At 43.4% G+C, this 21,567-nt stretch overlaps 1 protein-coding gene across 4 annotated transcripts in view; it reads left to right on the forward strand.

The window, feature by feature from the left end:
• The window catches only part of COBL (cordon-bleu WH2 repeat protein), a 314,424-nt gene that overhangs the window by 221,171 nt on the left and 71,686 nt on the right, over positions 1-21,567 (forward strand). For all 4 annotated transcript variants that reach the window (XM_023517890.1, XM_023517892.1, XM_012810060.2 and 1 more), the window contains 2 exons: positions 8,892-9,030; positions 12,377-12,553. In XM_023517890.1, the coding sequence (XP_023373658.1) occupies positions 8,892-9,030; positions 12,377-12,553 (316 nt within the window). The remainder of the gene's footprint in view (positions 1-8,891; positions 9,031-12,376; positions 12,554-21,567) is intronic.

Consider the following 21,567-nt stretch of genomic DNA (forward strand, 5'->3'; position numbering starts at 1 on the left):
CCCTCTCCTCCCCTCCACTCTCCTCTTCTCTCCTCCCTTTCCCTCCCCTCCCCTCCCCTCTCCTCCCCTCTCCTCTCTTTTCCTTTCTCCCCTCTTCTACTTTCTCCTCTCCTTTCCTTCCCTTTCCTGTTCCCTATCCCACTTTCTTCCTTTTCCCTCCTTTCCTCTCCCTCCCTTTTTTTTTAATGGACACAGAGTCTTAGTTTGTCACCTGAGCTAGAGTACTGTGGTGGCATCATAGCCCATAGCAGCTCTTTTTGAGCAAATTAACACCTGGGCCCAAGCAATCCTCTTGCCTCAGCATTCTAAATAGCTGGAACTATCGGCACCTTCAACAACACCTGGCTAATTTTTCTATTTTTAGTAGAGACAGGATTTCACTCTTGCTCAGGTTGGTCTCAAACTTGTGAGATCAAGGGATCCTCCTCCCTTGGCTTCTCAGAGTGTGAGAATTACAGGTGTGAGCCACCATGCCTGGCCTGCCTTTCTCACTTTTATTTTATGCATCGCCTGTAGATATTTTCTTTGTGGTTACCATGGGGATTATTTAAAAGAAGCTATAAAAATCTATTTTAAATTTATAAAAATTTAATATGAATAATATACAACTGCCTATTCCTTTGCACTTACCCTAATGTTTTATGTTATTGATGTTACAAATGGCTTCCTTTTACATTTTGTATTCATTAACATAATTTTATACTTATGGTAATTTTTATACTACAATCTTTTAAATTCTATACCAGAATTAAAACATACTTTGATTACGGTATTACAGGATTCTGCATTTGTGTGTATAGTTACTCTGACAGAGGTCTTCTGATACTCACATTTTCATGTTACTAACTAGCATCCCTTCATTTCAACTTGAAGGACTCTCTTTACCAATTCTTATGATACAAGTCACTGATGGTTGAACTTTTATCTGGCATGATTTTTATTTCCTATTCATTAAAAAACATTTTTCCAAAAGTAAAATAAATAAATAAATATTTTTAATTTACAAATAGGGATTGAATATATTTATTCAGTACAATGTGATGTTTTGATCTATGTATACATTATGGAAATAATCAAGCTAGTTAACATATTGTCACCTGACCATTGTATCTTGTGTGTGTGTGTGTGTGTATGTGTATGATAAGAATGGGAAAAATCTACTCTTTTGGCAATTTTGGAATGCATAATGCTATGCAATACTTTATTAATGATAGTATGAACTGTGGTTATCATGTGCTCATGCTGTGTAGTAAAATTTATTCCTGTAGGCTGACTGAAGCTGGCACCCTTTGACCCCTTTCCTTGTCCTTCCTCCTTCCCCTCCCCCCAGCTTCTGAATCTACTTTCTACACTGTGTGTATGAGATTAGCTGTTTCAGATTCTACTTACAAATGAGGTCTTTTTGTGCCTAACTTTTTTCACTTAGCAAAATGTCTTCCAGTTACAGCTATGTTGTCAAAAATGACAGAATTTCGTTTTTAAAAGGCTGTACAGTATTTATACCAAATTTGTGTTTACCTGTTTATTTTTGATTGACATTTAAGGTAATTCTATATCTTGTATACTATGAATAAAGCTGAAATGAACATGGGCATGCAGATATCTATTTGACATGCTGATGTTAATTCTTTTATATAATATCCAGAAGTAAGGATGGCTGAATCATATGGTAGTTAAATATTTAGTTTTTTGAGGAACAGCCAAGCTGTTTTCCAAAATAGCTATATTAATACCCATTTGTATTTTCTCTGTCATTTTCTCCACATTCTCATCAACACTTGTTATTACTCATCTCTTTGATAGTAGCATAATAACAAATGTGAGATGATATCTCATTGTGCTTTAATTTTCATGAATCTATTAGCCATTTGTATCTTTTTTGAAATATCTGTTACTTTGTTATTTTTAATCAATTTATTTTGTTGCTGTTGAGCTGTTCCAGTTTCTTAGGTATTTTTGATATGATTTGTCTAGTGTTTTCTCCGAATCCATGGGTTTGTCTCTTTACTCTGTTGTTTTTCTGTGCAGAACCTATTTAGTTTGGTACAATTGTATTTGTGCATTTTTTCTTTTGTAAATTTAATTAAGCAAGTGAAAGATCTGTATACTAAAATCTATAAAACATTGATAAAAGAAATTGAAGAAGGTACAAAAATTTAAAAGGTATTCCATGTTTATGGAGGGGAAGAATTAATATTGTCATTTAGTCCATATAATACAAAGGTATCTACAAAGTCAATGCAATTCTTACCAAACTTTCACTGTCATTTTTCACAGAAATAGAAAAAACAATCCTTAAATTTCTGTAGAACCAGAAAAGACTCCAAATAGCCTCAGCAATCTTGAGCAAAAAGAACAAAGCTGAAGGCATCACACCCCATGCTTTCAAAATACAGTAGAAACCTCTGTAAGTTGACCGCTCGAGGGATTTTACAAATTGGTCAACATATGGAGGTGGCCAACCTAAGGAACTAGGTCTGTTGTACTGATGCAAAAATGTGGTGCCATGTCCAGTCTATGAAACTTAGTTCAATTTAAGGAGGTGATCAATGTAGGGATGGGGTCAACTATGGAAGCTCTGCCATATATCATAAAGTTGTTATAATAATACAACATAGTACTGTTATAAAAACAGAAACATTTATCAATTAACTGTATAGAAAGCCTAGAGATGAACTCAGGTATTTATAGTCAGTTGATTTTCAACAGTGGTGCCAAGAACACAGAGTGGGGAAAGGAGAGTCTCTTCAGTAAAAGGTCTTGGGAAAGCTGGATATTCATGCAGAAGAATGAAATTGGAGCTTTATTTCACACCATATACAAAAATTTACTCAAAATGCTATAAAACATAAATGTAAGACCTAAAACTATCTACTAGGAGAAAAGATAGTGCAAATGCTTCATGACATTGGTCTAGTTGGTGATTTCTTATATAAATCTCCTTCACTTTTAAAGGAAAGTTTTACTGGATATAGTAGTCTTGGTTGACAAGGCTTTTTGTCACTTTGAATATTTCATCTCACCTACTTATGACCTGCAAAATTTCTACTGAGAAATCTGCTGATAATGTTATAAGACTCTTTTATACACAGTATGTCAATTTTTAATTACTGCTTTCAAATTTCTCTCTTTGATTTTTGACAATTTCCTTATAATGAGCCTTGGTATGATCCTATTTGGGTTCATTCTAGTTAGAATTTGTAGAATTTGTCAAGGTTCTTGATTTTGTCTGTGTATTTCCTTCCTCCAGTTTGGGTTGTCAGCTATTATTTCTTCATTTCAGTTATCTGCCCCTTTTTTAATCTCTATCTTCTTCTGAGATTCCCATAATGCATAATGTTGGTTCCCATAGTATTGTTTTAAAAGTCCCTTAGGCCCTGCTCACCTTTCTCTATTCTTTTAAAAAATTTTTTTACACAGTAATTTCCAGTAATCTGTCTTTGCCTTTATTGATTCCTTCTACTGCTTGACCAACTCTTCTATTGAACCCCACTAGTGAATTTTTAAATTCAGTTACTTTATTCTTGAGATCCATAATTTCTGTTTGATTCTTTTTTTTTTAATGTTTTCTATTTCTTTGTCGATGTTATACTTAGTTGTTCTGATTTTGTTTAGTTGTCTGTGTATTTTCTTGCATTGCATTATAGTTGTTTAAGGCAATTATTTTTAATTCTTTTCTGGTCACAGATTTCTGTTTCATTTAATTCCTTGCCAGAGATTTCCTTTGTTCCTTTAGTTGGGCCATGTTTCCCTGTTTCTTTATATACCCTGTCATTTTTTTTTTTTAAACTGTAAGTTGTGCATTTATAAAAACAGTCACCTCTTCTTGCCTTTATAGAACGCCCTCTTAAAGTGTAAGACCACATTCATCAGCCATCATTTAGACTAGCTGCTGATTCTTGGGGCTTCCCAAACCTTTTCTGATGATCCATCTTCTCTGGGTTTGTTGATATAATTTCCAATTAGAAACATTTGTTGATACCTTGTTCAGGAGCTTGTAATCTCTTGTTCCTTTTTGTGTCTGTTCTATGGTACTGCAGATGTTTTGGCATTGTGGCCAGCCTCTGAACTTGCTTTTGTTCTCCACAGCCCCAGACATCCAAAGTATGTAAGTTCTCCTGAGTTTCCTCAGCTGTGCTGGTGTGCTTTCTTCTAAATGCACCCAGCTTTGCGGATCTTTGTCTATGGCATTGCCAGATGTTTTATGTTACAACTAGCTTCCGAGATCTTTTGTTCTCTGTGGCCCCAAAGCATTCAAAGTGTGCTAGTTCCCAGCCAGTGCTCTTAGTCAATAAAAATGGAAACCAGTCCCTCAGGCAGCCTCATTGTAAAGATGGAATGTTTGATATATAGTCATATTCTCTTTCCTTCCCAAGAGAGAAGCCATGCATTAGGTATTTTTATTCTTGATCATGTTCACATGTTCCAGCTTAGGGGAAGGGCTATCACCATTAAAGTGGCATGACTTTTCTTACCCATTTCAATGTTCTTGGCTTTAAGCTTGCTTAGGGTACTGCAGCTTGTCTCTAGCATTCTCATGAATGATTTTTAGACTATTAATTATTAAGTTGGTGCCTTCATGGGCAGATGAAATCTGGGGCTTCCTATTCTGCCATCTTGCTGATGTCACTCCCCCATGACAAGGACTCTGAAAATGGGGAGAGAAATTTTAGGATCTGGCATCTTCACTCTAGATTTTACATTTTCTTTACCTGAGGAATTATAATAAGTGGATTTATTGAAAATTCAAAGAGGAAAAAAATCAGTGAAGAAAAAAATGTGGAGAAAAGGTAAAATTATAGAGAAGTTAAATTTGTAAGAGGCAAAACCAAACAATCTTAATATTTGGCTAAACACAAATGGGGTTAATTTTTAGTTAACTGTGGCTCATCAGTACAATGGAGTACTAGGCAACCATTAAAAATGTACATGAAATTTGGGTGGCGCCTGTGGCTCAAAGGAGTAGGGCACCAGTCCCATATACCGGAGGTGGCAGGTTCAAACCCAGCCCCGGCCAAAAAAATTGCAAAAAAAAGTAAAGTATATAAAATTTTGCTGAGAGGGTAGACCTTAATGTTCTCATCACAAAAAAGGAAAAGGAGAGAGAAAATGGTAACTGTGTAAATTGGTGGATATTTTAGTTAACTTAATTGGGGTGATTATTCCACAATGTATGCATACTACATAATCAGTTATACACCATATGTAATACATATTTTTCTGTATACACACAGTGTACTTGACAGTCATTCCTCAATAAAGCTGAAAGAAAAATAGGAAAATATGGCTAGTAAACAAATTTATGTTTCTCCTTTGGAACCTCACTAAAATAAAATGTTAGTCTACTGTGACAGAGAAGGAGAGAAGCAGCAATGGGAGGTGATGAGTGTTGTCAGCAGACAATGTGGGGACTGGGGTGCATTTTCATTGTGGTAAATAATGAAGCTGAAACCTGACTGCTGGGTGGGAGAGGCCCTTTAGATCAGATCCTATAATGCATAGGAATTTTGGTACATGTTCCTGTGTATACCAGAGCGTGGGATGAGTTGATGACAAAGGACTAGCCGAAACTTTACGTGTGAAACAACAAGACCACCAGATCCCCCCTGCCTGCCACACTGAGTGTCTACAGTACTGATCCCAGGAGTGGTGGAACCACTGGTTCCCCTGTGTACAGGGTGCTGAGTTAAGAGGGAGTCCTACAGATGTGGGTACTTGGGGAACCCCAGAGAGCTAACCAGATTCCTGCCCAGTCACCTGTAGGGAATCTCACTAGTGTGTGGTGGGTGAACAGAACCTATCCACAGAAACACACAAGATTATAAACTATCAGCCAAGGATTGTCAGAAATGTGAGGAAAAGTCACATTGAGAGAGGGGACAGAGATGAAGGATCTTGAAGGAAAATACCGTGCATACTGCCAAGGAAAGTGAAAATGAAAACATTTTTTAAGAAAGATAGAAATAATAGCTTCAGTGAGGAAAGAAAAGATATCGTATCCAGGAAACAAGACTATGAGCTATGTTAAAAATATATAATAAGAAAGGGCCCTTGGAAATTAAAAGAACAGTAACACATTTTAAAATTAATATGAGTTTTACAGGGAAGCAAAGAAAATTTCCAAGAAAGAGGGAACAAAATTAGGCAAGAGTATTCAAGAAAAATTAGCCAATTTATTTAGAAAGCGTGAGTACAACTAATTGAAATCTCAGAGAAAGTAAACAGAGGAAATAAAAAGTTGAAAGAAATAGCACTAGAAAGTTCTGCAGAATTAAGGCATGTGCGGGTTTTAGGGGTCAATGAATGCCCCGATAAGGGATGAAAAGAGCCCCATGCCAGGGTCACCGTCATGGCATTTCAGGGCAGGAAGGCATAAGAAAGGGTTCTCCAAACAGATCCCATGGAGATTCCATCCCTGGAGTTGTGGGGGGCGGGTGGCGGGGGAGATGGCTCAACATTTTGAAGGACAATTATTTCCATCCTAGCTTTCTGCGTGCATCCATACTATCTGTTCAGTGTAATACAATGAAAAAATTCTTAGAATTTTGAGGTTTCAGAATCTCTCTCATTCCACATATGTTGTCTTGGAAAGCTGCTGGAGACAGTCTACCACTGAAATGAAGGAGTGAATCTAGTCGAAAGGATCTGGGGAACAAGGGATCAGAACTGACTAGAGGGAAAGAGAATTTCCCAGAAATTCAGCGAAGATAAATGTTAGAAATCCAATCATCCAGTTATCAAGTTCAGGGAAAACAAAAAGGCAATCTAAAAAGAAAGTGTAATTATCATACTTATTATGCATCACAGCAGGAGAAAATTTCTGCTGAAGAAAACTTCTGCTTTTCATAATTATATTATGTATTATGACTATGTATAACTAAACATCATATGTTAACTAAATCTATTGCTGTAATTTTTGGAAAAAATGGAGAGGAAAAGTGTGTTTGTATGTGTTTCCCAACTAAATCCTTATCTTCTGGAGTAGAAACATGGAAAAATCCAGAAATATCAGAATAAAGTTATTATTTAGAAAACTGGAGTAAATGCCAAAAGAAGAAAAGAGTTTGCAGTGTCCTTGCTGGAGTGGTGGGGTGGGGGCAGGTAGTGGCTGGTTTTGAAGAAAAGCCTTGTAGGACTATTTGACTTTACATTATGTCTGTGTTTAATATAAAATATGTTATAGAATTTTAAAGGTATAGGAAGTGGTTATAATATACTGTAGCAAAGAGAAAGAAAAAATTACTTTAAAAGAAAAAGTGGGGCAGCACCTGTGGCTCAAAGAGTAGGGCACTGGCCCCATACACCAGAGGTGGTGGGTTCAAACCCAGCCCCGGCAAAAAACTGCAAAAAAAAAAAAAAAGAAAAAAGAAAGACTGGAAAAATACAGTATATGCCACTGGTTAAAAGTTTACTCTTAGTGATATTAAAATGATTATTTTCTTCCTTTTACGTATTTATTTTAAACTTACATATTTGAAACGTTTTGCAATAAATATGTACTACTGATAAAAATTAAAAGGAGACTGCGTGCGTGCACACACACACACACACACACACACCATTTTCCCCCCCAAATAAGACAGCGTCTTATATTTATTTTTTCTCAAGAAGACACACTAGGGCTTATTTTCAGATGTCTTCCTCTCCCTGCCGAAATGCATGGCGTGGCTATGCGGATACACTGCATAGCCATACCCATCACTAGGTCTTATTATCAGAGGTAGGGCTTATATTTAACAAATGCATAGAAATCCTGCTAGGGCTTATTTTTTGGGTAGGTCTTATTTTAGGGGAAACACAGTATGTATGAAGTACCACATCCAGCCCAGGAAAGGAAGTGTCTTCCTTGGGCCGTGGAGCTGAGTGTTCAGTTCTGGTACACGTGGTGCCAAGAATGACAAGAAACAAAAGAGCACCAAGGTCAGAGGTCAGAACTTGAAGAGACGAGTGGTGGTGTTGGTAGACACGTCCCCAAGGTGTGACCTGCAAAGATGGGGGGGCATGGCCAGGAGGCACAGGGCTTGTCTGAGCTCCTGGAGGGCAGGGGAAGGGTGTGGTCCTCTTTTTCTTCCTTTGCACATCCTGTGCAGCACTCTGCAGATAATTCAGAGCTCTTTTAATGAATTGTAATCACTGAGAGTAGACAAGTAAAAATTTTGACTGTAAAGAGGAAAAGAGGAGAATTGTGCAGTTCTTCAAAGAACTGAAATCAGTGTATTCAGTCTTACAGACATACCAGATTTCATCTTCAGCAAACAGACTTACCAGTATTGACAGGCTGTGAATTTTAGAAGCTATGAATTTTTCCCTGTTAAAGTCCTGGAGCGGGAGCTGGATCACTGCTCTGGATGGGAGATGGATGTCCCATGTGTTGACCTAGTGCCCCAGGCACTGAGGAGCTCTGTTGCAGCTCTGGATGCAGGGTGCTCATTCAGTCTGTGCATGCTTAGCTAGTCCTGTCCTCTCTGCCAGAGAGTAGGGTGAGGGTGAGAGCAGGGTCCTGTCTTCCTTGGCATGATCACAAATCATGGCAGCCCATGCTGTTCCAGAGGAGTGGTTCCCTTCTGCCTTTAATTAAAGCAAGGAATCTTGTCCTCAGTGGTACAGGAAAATTTACCAACTCTCCAGACTCACCTGATGTCCCTAGGAAGTAGTGGTCCTGTCCATCTCAGAGTCTCGGGAGTGTCTGCGAGCACCAGGGGGCAATATCAGGACCCTGTTTGGGAAATACTGCAGGCCCTCACATCTCTGCCTCCCCTGCCTGCTTCAGAGGACCGGAAAGGGAACCAGCCAGCCCCTCACTGTACCATCTCCCACTGAGCTCGCTGCCCACGTGCGAGCCACCCCCAGCATGTCCCTAATGCTGCCTGTCTTTCCTTGTCACTCTCTAGGTCTGTCTGGGGTCACAGGTTGATTTACAGAAGAAGAAGCGGCGGGCTCCAGCTCCCCCTTCACCACAGCCACCTCCACCAAGTCCCCTGGTCCCCCGCCGCCTGGAGGACAAGGAGGAGCACAGGAAGAGTACAGTGGGTGAGTGAGGCCCGGCCCTCCCGCACTGCGGCTGGCTTGGGCCTGGAATGACAGCCTTGGTATTAACTCTTGGAGTGGTCTTGTGCATAATGGCATTAACACAGAAGCTATTAATGCTAAAGAAAGAAAGTCTGGAAATAAATGGACATCATGTGAGCACTGCAGAGGTGGAATGATGGAGGAATGGATAATGGCTAAAGAAGCTGTGGGAGAGGCCACCAGGGAGAGGGAGTGAGTGCGCGTGAGTGTGTGGCACACGTCTCTGATGGGAAGAGTTCTTGGGATGCCATCCAGGGAAGTTGCCTTGAGGACACCTGGCAAGGGAATGACAGCGCAGGGCCCATGGGATTCATGATGAGTTGACATTAGCACAGTTTTGACTATTCTGTTTGAAATTGCCCTCCACTTGTATGCCTGGTATGTATTTAGCAAAGACACTGATATTCTTTGAAATAAAGAGAACCAGACAGAGGGAAGAGGATGGAATCACAATACCTGTAAGCAGAAAGAGACCTGTTAGGGCATTCTGCCCCACCCCTGTGTGATAGGTGACGTGGACAGGGACTGAATGATGAGGTCCCAGGCCCACGAGCTGAGGATGATTACTGTTACTTTAAAATCCTTCAGTGTAACGTTTCACATAAGTTGAATAGAAATGTCTCGCAGAGAAGGCTTTGGAAGGTGGCAGCCTAGGATCCACACCCTCGGGAGCCTCACACCCCTGAATGCTATGCATCAGCGTGTGCTGAAGCCACCAGACGTCCATGCACAGTACCCAGTCATCTGCTCAGCGCCCCCTCGTTTTGCCTTTGACTTAATGTGTGTGGCCCCAGGAGGGAAAATACTACCAAGGATAAGCAGTTGAATTGTCAGTATCTAAAACTTTAATAAGAATTGTTTGGCTGTTTGTCAGGGCTTTGTCAATACATCACTTTGAATGTCTTAGCATTTCACAGCCCAGTAATCAATTACCCTAAGGAACAATAACCTATATTGCATGGTAGTTCATCCTTTTTGCCAAAGGAAATGCTATCTGATTTAAAAAAAACATCAGTGGATCATTAAAATAAACCCAGTTTTCTCTGTTTCATGAAGAGACCCCCCACTTCCCCTCCCAGGCTCTCCCTGGGCTTTTTAAAGGGACAGAAACCCTTAGTTGACATTCTAAGCACCCACTTAAGTGTCTGTATAGATGTGGTTAAGTCATGCCAACCTTCAGGCTGGACAGCCCACTTCAACCCAGGGCAGGACCTCCTGATTTGGCGTGTTTGGAGAACCCTGCCTGGATACGTAGGGTCACCTGGAGCCCACAGGTGGAAGTGGAGATCGGGGTAGCTCTTTTAAAACTGAAAACTGTAGGAATAATTCCCTCACCAAGAAACATAAGAAGAGGCATGAATAATAATAATTCACTACAAGTCTCTCTCTCTAGTCTGTAAACAATTGTTTGGGAGCATTGAGAAGCTTACGACCTCTCTTCCTATGGAAAATAATTTAGAATATTTTGGGGGGCAGAGTATGGTGGAGGAGGTCTTGGGGGCAATTTCATGTCAGAGTGCCATTTATCAGAAATCCCCATGTGTTAAAAGTACACAGATATCTCCACAGCAGAATTTTTAAGTGAAGTCTAAGCCCTGGTTTGAAAAAGAGAAGAATGTAGCCCCTACCCACATAGAAATGCTGAGTGACTTTTCTATTTAGACATTAACGACATAAAGAAAAGTTTATTTTATAACTTGCACTAAAATTGTAATATAGCTAGTTGGATTTATGTCTCAACCTAAATTTCTTTTTTTTTTTTTTTTTTTTTTTTGACTGAGGCTGAGTTTGAACCTACCACCTCCGGTATATGGGGCTGGCTCCCTACTCCTTTGAACCACAAGTGCCGCCCAAACCTAAATTTCTTGATAAACAAAAATAGGCCTTAGAGTGGTGAGACCATCCTTCCTGAGTGCCTGCTCCCAGGGGACCTTCTGTGTGACACCACTTCTGGGGTGACATCCCAGCCCATGCTGATTCTGGCTTCTTTGCCCTTGGAGGAAATAAATGATGCTTTGAGACAGGAAATACTGTTTTTCCACATCTAGAGAATAACCAAGAGAAGGAATGAGTGGATATGTATCTTGATGAAAAAATGGTATCTCTTAATATTTTTATTAATAATCTGGTGAAGGGAGTGAAACATGAAATCTATTAGTTATTAGAAGATTCTAACTGTAAAGGTTGAAAAAAGCGTGTAAGGAATAATGGTGATCATGAGTTATGACACTAATGATTCATGTCATTTATTACTTTGTAATTGACTTTCAAAAAATTTATGAGCACAAGAAAGCCGTTTTGATATACGATAGTCAGTGCATCCCAGTGTGTGGACAGAGGGAGAGGGTTCTCTGCCTGCCTGAGAGAGGAGCTGCAGCTGGGCTCAGCCCCAACGTCTTCCTCAGTTCAGAGCACTCTCCAGAGTAAACTCTTAAACTATAGCCCTGAGCAACCAAAAAGGTTGAAGGTACAAATGGGTTGAAGGGAGCTGAGCTAACTCAGTTGTTAATCCATCCACAGTAGGTTGGTGGATATAGAAAGGCAACAAGAGTCTGCTAAGAGACAAAACTGTGAGCCTGAGGAAGAATAGCCTGAATAAAAGGAGCTTCTTTTAACTCCATGAAGCTATTCAGGAACAAGAACAGTTTTCAGGTTGGGCGCAGTAGTAGCTCATCCCAATACTCCGGGAGGCCGAGGTGGGTGGACCCCATGAGCTCAGAAGTTTGAGACTAGCCTGAGCAAGAACTGCTCTCTACTAAAAGAAAGAAAAAACTAGCCAGTCATGGTGGCAGGTGCATGTAGCCTCAGCTACAGCTATTCGGAAGGCTGAGGTAAAAGGATTGCTTAAGCCCAGGAGTTCAAGGTTGCTGTGAGCTACAATGCCATTGCATCTACCCAGGGCAAGAGAGATTCTGTCTCAAAGCAAAAAAAAAAAAAAAAAAGAATAGTTTTCAAGCCCAGAATGTATGTAGTTGTGTCTTCCAGAAACAAATTGCAGCCAAGCAGGTATTTACAAATTGATGTGGTGACAGGACACACATCTGTGTAGTGTCAATGCGTGAGTGTGGTTGGGTATGCTTGGCACCGGGTGAGCAGGTAAGGTTGGATTAGGTGCTGGGTGAGATTGGATGTGGTGTTGGGCATGGCCACATTTGCTGGGCTTGACCTGTGGTATTGGGAATGGCTGGAGTTGGTGCCCAGTGAGGTCGGGTTTGGAGCCTGGGAGAAGTGGCATGTGCCCTCTGTGGGAAGGCAGGAGACCTATTGGCTTAACCTTCTGAAGTAACTCCCTGTTGATCCTGTGTAGGTGGTGGACGGCAGGTGCCACAGAAGCCTCCCCGAGGCACTGCTCGTGGCCCCCCTCAGTTGGTGCTGCCCCCGCCCCCACCCTACCCTCCTCCTGACACAGACACAGGTGAGGCCGAGCTGCTCAGCTTTCCTGGGGAAGGTGCTGGTTCCAAGGCCTCAGACCCGAGACGCAGACGTACGTGCCTCTCGTTTCCGTTCCGACTGTGTGTTGCCCGTTCACGTCTCTGGTCACTGATGGTGCAGGGCTGGTTTTCCAGACTTTCCGTTCTTGCCTTTGCATGTTTGTGCCTTTCTTTCTCAGCTTTCTTTCTCCACGCTGGCTGCAGTGTGTCTGATTGCACAGAGTATGCACTCTGAACGACTCCACCAGCTAATCTTCTTATCTGCGGTAGTGCTGCATCTGAAGTCGGGCCTTGAGGGTGGAGGTGGTCAGCTTGGAGCTGTTCCTCACGTTAGAAGTAAGCCAGGAACGTCCACAGAGTAGCAGCTGTCCAGCCTGGCAGCATGCAGGTTTTGCTGGTAGCTCTCTCTGGCAGGCTGCGAGGTGCTGTGCTCCATTTGTATGTGAGCCTTTGAACCACATGGCCAGTGGCCAGGGATTGGGACTCCTACTGTGCAGAGAGGGAGACTGAGGCACGGGAAGTGGGAAGCAGCTTGATTTGCGCGTACCACTAGCCAGAATTAAAGTTCTGTTTAGCTTCTGTCTCTTGGCACACCTTATGTGAGATGGGGCTGTCCTTGCTGTTTCCTGGGGATTCGCTGGACTCCAGTTAGCACCATTCAGAGCATTCCCACCTCCAGTGGGCGGTGATTTCTTATATGTAGGTGTGTGTTCAGACGGCACTGTGCACATGCCAGGCCTGAGCTTGCTTGGCCCCCTTCAGTATGTCTCACTGTGCAGTGACACCACATGTGTGTGGCCATGCAATGTTACAGCCCTGCTGGTGCCCACAGAAGTGTGCTCAACCCTCCAGGTGGAGGTGCAGACTTTCTGCCACTGGACCACTTCATCTTTTAATGATGACTGGCTGCTCACCAGCTCTGGTAAAGGAGGTAATTAACCCTAAGATTACTTCTTGATTGTCTCTCAGTGAAATAATCTTGATTCATTTTATCTTTCTGCAGAAATACTTCTTTTCTATCCTTAAAACATATATTTCGTCATCTTGACATTAGACCTGCTTCTGAATGCAAATCAATTTTGATGGGGTGTTCAAAACTTAAGAGTCAACACTTAATCAGAAAGATGAAGTCTACAGCCACGGCCTAGACATTTATCAGTCAGAAAGATGAAGGTTACGGCTGTAGCCCAGATGGTTTTAGAGCTGTGCTGTTTCCAAGGAAATGGGTTTTAAGCCCCACACACTGAGGCCGTCAGCTTTGGTGAGCACTCCAGCTGCTGTCATTACCCACAGAATCTCCTTGCCGGGGAGAGGTGAGGTAAAAGTGCTGAATGGAAGTAGTGAAGTTGTGTAAAGCCCTTGGCAGGCAGGAAACAGAGGCCACAGGGCGAGTGGCTTTGTGGCAGCCTGTGTGGGGCAGAGGAGCCAGGTGAAAGGCCCTGTGCACCCCCTACACCTGACTTCATACAGAGCCCAGGACCTCGCCCCCAGCCCCGGCCTTCTTGTCTTCTGGGCTCTCACTGTCCAGGCGCAGCACTGGCTAGATGACTGCAGAGGAGGTGTGGCAAGGGTGCTCCCCGGGGCCTTGGTCAGGTGGAGACGTCACACCTCCTCCTGGGTCTGCACAGTGCTGGGAGAGCATTTCCCATGCTGCCCTCGGGCTTCCCGTGGGATCCAGGTGGAGAGCGGAACAAAGCTGCAGGTGGAAGGCCAGACTCTCTTTCTTCTGGTCTGTGGCTCCTTTTCCCCCTGTGCCTTTTGCCAGCTCTCCCTGTCATCCCCATATGACTCCTTCTGTCCACAGTAGCATAATTCACCCTTCTGCCCTCTCTCAGCCTCGGGCTGCCATCAAGAGAGGGAAGCAGTTAGGGGTTAGAAGCAGAGAGGCCCTGGGAGGTGTCAGACGGCCTCCCTGTCAGAAGCGGCCTGGCGCCCTGCAGGTCTGGGGCTCAGACATGCCCCTGTCCCAGCTTCCTGCCCTTCTTTCCCACTACATGAGTCTGTGCATTCAGCTCAGAGATTTTTTTTACCTCATTTAGCTGAACTGGTCTGCCTGTTGTTTACAGCTAGAAAAACTAGGATCATCCCTCCCTAGCACACAGAGTGCAGCTCGCCTTCGGGATCGGAAGCACGTTAAGGAAAATGAATCCCTTGTTTTCACTTGCTTATGTTTTTACATCCATGTGTTGTTGAATTCTGGGCTCCTCTTGGCCTCGCCCAGGGAGGCGTAGGCTGCCGGTGCCGGTGCGTGAGTGCTGGGTGGCGTGTGTGTCCTCTGACACAGGCATCTCCCTGCATTCTGGGTCAAACTTCTGGCTCTCTTTGGCTGTGTGCAAGTTCAGTAGAGGCATTTTTTGCCTACTGCAAGCTCTTGCATATCTCCCTCTGAATTTAATTTTAAAATCATGTTCCTTGAACAAGAAATGCTGGTTTATGGTGGAACTTATCTGCTACCTACCAGGGCCAGGTGGTATACCTGGCATCTCACAGAAGGTCTCATGCAGCCCACGCCTAGCTGGGTGGGTCAGGCACCGTCATCGTGGGGACAGTGAGACAGAGGCCTCACCATCACGAGCAGTCTAGTGGGTTGTCTGGGGTTGGGGTCTTGGCTCCGTCAGCCACCCTGCACTTTTCTCCAGCCATGCCAATAGGCCCCTAGGGCTGTGTTTGGCTTTGACACACCAACGTGGTCTGTAGAGCAGATGCTGTATTCCACTTAGACTACTAAAAAGGGTGAAAGAGACTTAAAAACTAATAAGCACAGCTAACCTTCAGAACATAAAACAATTCAAAAAGCTAATGAATAGCAGATTTGCATACAGATGTGAGGACATGATGAGGAGACACAGCTCCAGCCTGGAGTCTGATCTCTCCTACTCTGGGCCTTCCTGCCCCTGCCATTCTCTCGCACCCCCCGCCCCCCACCCCACACACACACTGTAGGATTCTGCTCCAGTCCTAGTTCTGTTGGCTCAGCAGGCATCCCCCATGCTGCTGCCAGTGTCCCTGTAAGGCCAGCCTCCAGCAAGTGGCCTGAGGACTTAGTACCAGGACACAGCCCCCACTCCCATCTTAATGCTGAAACTGTCATTGTTGCTTGGCACATGGTATGAAGACCACACTGACCTGAAACAATGGCAAAATGGAAAAAATTGTGTGCCCTACTTAGTGTCACACGTGCCTGGGGCTCGTGATATCTTTGTGAATAAATGTGTGGTTTGTAGCCAGGAGTTTCTGAGAGTAGTGTAACCATCCACTCATGTGTATTTGGTGCTAAGAGGCCCTGTACATAGCTGGTTTCCCACTTACCCTCCAGGAGGCCCAGCTCAAGCCACAGGCCCACAGGGGTCCCCTGTGCACGCCCCACTGCTGTCTCAGGAGCCCGTCTCCAGCAAGCCCTCCTCTCCCTGCAGTGTGACTTTCCCTGGGTGTTACCCTTTCTTTTCCTCTCCACACTCTATTACATGCACTGTGATGTGCCCGCCTCTACCAGTCTAAGCTGCGCAGAGGCTGTAAAGATCTTATTCATGTTAGTATCAATCCTTCACAGTGGGTCCTGGCATATCAAATGTACTCAATAAAGAAATGCACCAGGGTGTGTCTCTCTGCAAGTATCACATTACAATGGAACACACCATTACGTTTAGCTTTATCAAACTGTGATATTTGTGAGGCTAAAGGACATCTAGTAGCCTCACTTCAGGTATGTCTGTAGGATACCTGAGAAGAGCCAGCCATCAGAGACCTGTTGTTCTTTTACTTGGGAAAGACGTGAAGGTCTTGGGAATTGGCAACCCAGCCTTTGCTTCCTTCTTCCTGAGTGGTTTCCTAATCTGGCCTGTAGGGTAGGATGCGCTTGGTGTGTGTGTGGGGGGCACCTCTAATGTGTTCCAGTGATCCCACCTCCTGCATTCACACTCTCATATAGCCCTGTCCCTTGAGCATGGACAGATGTAGCCACCCATGTTTAATGAATAAACTATGACAGAAGTGGTGGGATGCCACTTCTCACTTCCAAGACTAGGGTAGAGAAAAAGACTGGCTTCCACTGTGGGCCCTCTCTCGTACTTTTCACCCTGAAGAAAGCTAGCTGCTTTGTGATCAGCTCTGTAGAGACCCACAAGGCCTGAAACTGAGGAGGAACTCCAGCCAACAGCCAGTGAGGAGCTGAGGCCTTTCATCCACTGGCTGTCAGTGTGAACTCCTGCCTTTGGCCACCCCAGTGAGGTTGGAAGCAGACCCTCCCCAAGTAGAGCCTACAGATGAGACTGTAGCCCTGACCAGCACTTGAGGCACGGCCTTGTGAAAGGCTTTGTGTCAGAGGGCATCCAGCTAGGCTGTGCCTGGATTCTAGACCTACAAAGTGTGGAATATCAAAAGCTTGATGTTTTAAGCCTCTGGGTTTTAGGGTGGTTTATTATGCAGAGAGAGAAAACTAATACAAATTGCAAGTAAGAGAAAGCTACCTCAAACCCACCTCAAGCTGGGTAGCGGGACTCCCAGTGTGGCCCAGAGTTCCCGTTAGTTTAGTCTGAAGCCTAAAGCTGTCATCAGGGTCTTGGTTCTCTCCATCTTTTCTCTGTCATCTTTGGGCTTGGCTTCCTGTCAGGCTAGTAGCAAGGAGTCTGGCTATTCTGTGCAGCACATCCAGACAGTGGAACTTTCAGCAGAGGAAGAGAGACCAACTCTTCCTATAGTTTTGTAGGAGAAAGGAAACCATTCCTGGAAACCCCGCTGAAGAGTCTCTCTGTTGTTTCATTGGTGACATCTGAGTAATACACAGGCTCAGTCTCTGACAATAGTGAAGCACCTTTTGTGAGCCAGGTGTGTCCCACAGATAGGCCCGTGTGCCCGGAGCTGCATGCACACCACTGGTCCGTGCTGACGTCCTGTCAGCTGGGGGTGTGGAGCGGCCAGCAGTGTCCACTGCATCCAGGTTACAGCCTTCAGCACAGTAGCCATCTGGGGGACAGAAGACATGTTAAGAGTAGGTGCAGAGAGGGGGTGGTGTGCCAGTGTTGAAGATCAAATGGCTGGCTCAGCTTAATGACAGTGCTGGCCTAGCTTCCTCAGGCCTGGCCCAGACGTCTCATTCTCTTCTCCTTTGCAGAGCAAAGGAGCTTTTAGAAACACTCCTCGGGTTAGAGTATGCCCATATAGTGTCCAGGCACTGAAGGGTCTGGTTTCCTGATATTGTTGGTATTAAGAGCAAGAAGGTAGCAGAGCAGTGCTGATAGAATTGTGTTCACCATAAGAATCTTAACAATCCTGAATTGTCACTTAAAATTACTCCTGTGTAGAAAGCATAATTTTGTGTCTTCCAGCATGAGCTTGCAATAGACAAAATGCAGCCTTCTTAAACCCACCTAGGGCCAACACTAAGCCGTGTGTGGTCAGAGCAGAACTTGAGTAGAACCAAGAAGCCTGTGGCCTGATGCCACTGTCCGTTTCTTCCCACCGTCACCGTCAGGTCAGCTTGCATCCTGAGCTGATCCATACTTAGGGGGTGTGTGGGAGAAGACTGATGAGACCGTGTCACTTCTCAAAGCCTCAAGTCACAACAGCCATTGCCAGGCGGGCTTTGGCATGTATTTGAGGTTTCCTAGCAAATTGTAAAACCAACGGAAAGACAGCTTTCTGCTCTGAGTTCTTCAAACGTTTTGTATCTTAGGAATAAGCTTTCCTGTTAACCTCAGAGATCTACTCATGTGTGTGGTGCTCTGTGCGCACGTCTAAACCAGTGTGCTGGGGCACATGTGCATGTCCCCATAACTCCATAGCTTCCTTCCTGTAACTGTCTAACCAGATTGCTCTCTGCTGACGTTTTGATTTTAGCTAAAACTGTATTGAGAATCCTGGTGTTGGAGCCTACCCTATAAGTTGTGTTGAATTGTTTATTTACAAGATTTGTGGTACTGCTCATAAGTGGGCTACTAATAATTTGTTAAGTACATATTTTAATTAGAAGACCCTGGAGATTTAAAGATCAGTACATAGGGAGCTCAAATTATGGACCCTCTATTTGCTTTATATTTTTAAAATTAAAATATTCAATGACTATCATTTTCTAACATAGTTTCCTACTCCAGGCTTAGACAAATAAACCTTTTATTTGTAAAATAATTGACAGAAGATTATAAAGGCATAAAGGGAAGACAGCCGTGTTCTCCTGTTCTAAACACCACCAGTGACAGGCTGTCGTTTTATTTCTAGCTGATTGATTTTAAATTTGTGAACAGGTGTCCCATTCTAAAAAACATGAAGGATATTCTGAGATAGAAAGATAAAATAGGAGGAATGAACTATCCATTTTGAGCTAGAAGTTAGTAATTTGAGTTTGATCGATGCAAAATTAATAATAATAATTCACTCAGTGAGTTATTGGCAACTGAAAAGCCAAGAACCTAGCCATATTAGGGGAACGGCTGAAAATATTTGGTGCTATAATTCAGTCCCTACCTTCAGGGGCCAGATGTTCACTCACATGCTGCCTGAGCAGAGAACTCAGAACGGAGAAGACAGCACAGGAGTACGGCTGAAGCCCCTGAGGTTGGGACCAGTCCTTTGTAGAATCACCTAATGCCTGCTCTAAAATTAAACCCAACTAAACACTTTCCCTGTTCTCAAGCTTGTGACACAAACAGAATCCTGTGAATCCTGTGTGTCCTGGGAAGCACCCACAAAACCCGACAGGTATGTGGAGCTCAGAGCAAGCCCAGGGAAACATTGTCGCCCTTGGCTGGTGTTTTTTTGCCACTCCACTTCCCCTACCAGAGAGCCAGCCTCACAGCTGCTCCCACGGCCATGGGGAAAGGCACAATTCAGGAAAACAGGAAGTGGATCAGGAGCACGTGGGCCTTTGTATAAAATGGGAGGAAATTGTTGACTATGGGAGCGGAGTCAGTCCTACGCAAAGGTACACTAGAAACTAAGTGGAACAGAACTTTTATCCTAATGTATCTTGAAAACCATGAAATTTACCCACTATGAACTAAAGATTGGATGCAACTTAGAAGTAAAACAGTGAGTGTCACAATCTGTCTACAAATAGCACTTTTAAAAAACTTACGAACATACTTCTTTTTGCTGATTATTTCTTAGCCCAGAATCGAATAACTTAGTGACAGCTCAGTGAAGCAGGACTGCACTATGCCACCTCATAAAAGCAGATTGTTAAAATTTTAGGAATTTTGGAAACCAACTCCTAAGCAGAACCATTATTAAAAAGTGTATTATACAGGTATGCATAAAATTTGTGTGCAGATTAAATTAGCCCACTATTTTAAGTTGCACATGAACTTTTTGGTCACCTTATATAAGCTTATAATTAAATAATATTAAAAACAAAGGCAACACAACCTCCCACCTAAAAACCTCCCACTTCCTGATACTATCTCTGTGTCCCTTGGATGTGTAGGATTCCCTCCTGGGGAACAGTGAGAAGGCTGTGTGGTAGCACGCTGCTCCAGCTGCGCGTCCTGCCCGGCAGCAGTGAGAGTCAGCCACAGAGGAAGGATTTACACCAGGGAGAGTGGCAGAGGTTACAGATCAGGCCTTGGCTTATTGACCGTCTAGATGTAAGATGGTGATTGGGAATGTTGATAATGCAGACTAAATGTTAAGACATGTCATATCTGTAGCTAGTTCTTTGTGAATAGCACAAAAAATGACATTTCATATTGTATTTTTACTTATAAATTTTGTGCTACCCATCCTTTATATCACTAAAACTGATCATATCTATACCTTTTTCCTCCGGAGAGCTGGTTACTGACCATTTACCAGCATAGCACTGCAAAGGAGTAAGAGGAATACTGAAAAGAAATGGAATTACTTAGTGAAGAAAACTAAGGACCAGTTTCTTTGGTCTTTGCAAGTCGGTGCTCGAGCACTAAGCACACAGCCACAGCTGGCGTCTTCGCCTGGTGAAGCTTGGAGTCAGGTTAGGCATGAAGACCATTTTTAAGAACTTCTTTCTGGGTTCATGCATATTTAAGTTCTTCCCAGAAATAAGGCTTGGACATCTTCAGTTTTTAAGAATCATTCGAAATTTTCTTTAAATATTATTACTTTGTTTTATCAGTAGGAATAGGAATCCTGAGCCAAGCATTTCCTCACTGACAGTGGTCTTTCTAAACTGTTGTCTTCAGGGTTTTTTCTGTGATTCTGTGAATTCAGGCACTGCCCCTCTTTATTTTAGTCCCATCCCTCCAGGCCTTCAGGGATGTCAAGCTCCTCTCCTGTAGCGTCCCCTTATGCCACGGGTCAGTCTCTCACTAGAGAAAGCAGCAGGACTCAGGAGGGCTTTGCACCTTGAAAACAGAGTTTCTCTTTACTGGTTCTGCTCAGTAAATCAGTCTCCTGAGTGTAGGTGGGACCCCCGCCCAGTATCACACTGTCAGGGTGGCTGGGCTGCCTGAAACTCAGGATATCACAGGCTGTATCATCTTTTTCCCCAGTGACTTAGAGTGACTTAGAACTCTCTATGAAAGGGTAAGAAATGGCTTTTGCCTACCAGCTTAGCATCTCGGCTTATAGGAACTTCAGGGTTTTATAACAAATGCAAATAATTATTGACAACTTGAAAGCCCAGCAGTGAGAAAGTGGTATTTATGCTGTAGTTCTTACAGGACACAGAATTGTATCTGCTGGATCAATAGACCCTGTTAGCAGCTGACATAGGAAAAGACTGAAAGGAAACAGAAGAAAGAACAATAGTGATGTGATTTTGCCAACAGATCGCTCACTACGCAGTGTTAAATCTCCAGGGTCTTCACAGTGAGTAAGAATGGTGGACATTGATCTCTCCCAGGTTTGCATTCACATCTCACCATTTATTCCCCCACAGTGTGCTGCACCTCATTCCCTAGTAAGGCCAAGCGCTTCTGATGGACGGGCCTCTTCCTGACCTCTGACCTCTCCTGGTGTCTTCTTCTGTCCTGGCTCTGGTTTTCCTGTTGTTCCTCCACCTTTCAGGATAAAAGGGCTCATTTGTACACCCACGAATTACTTTCTTCAGAATTTACGCATAAATGCATAAATAACAGAGATTTGTTTGACTGGGGTT

This window comes from Otolemur garnettii, unplaced genomic scaffold, assembly GCF_000181295.1.
Source record: "Otolemur garnettii isolate 467f Iridium unplaced genomic scaffold, OtoGar3 scaffold00123, whole genome shotgun sequence".
Lineage (NCBI taxonomy): Eukaryota > Metazoa > Chordata > Mammalia > Primates > Galagidae > Otolemur > Otolemur garnettii.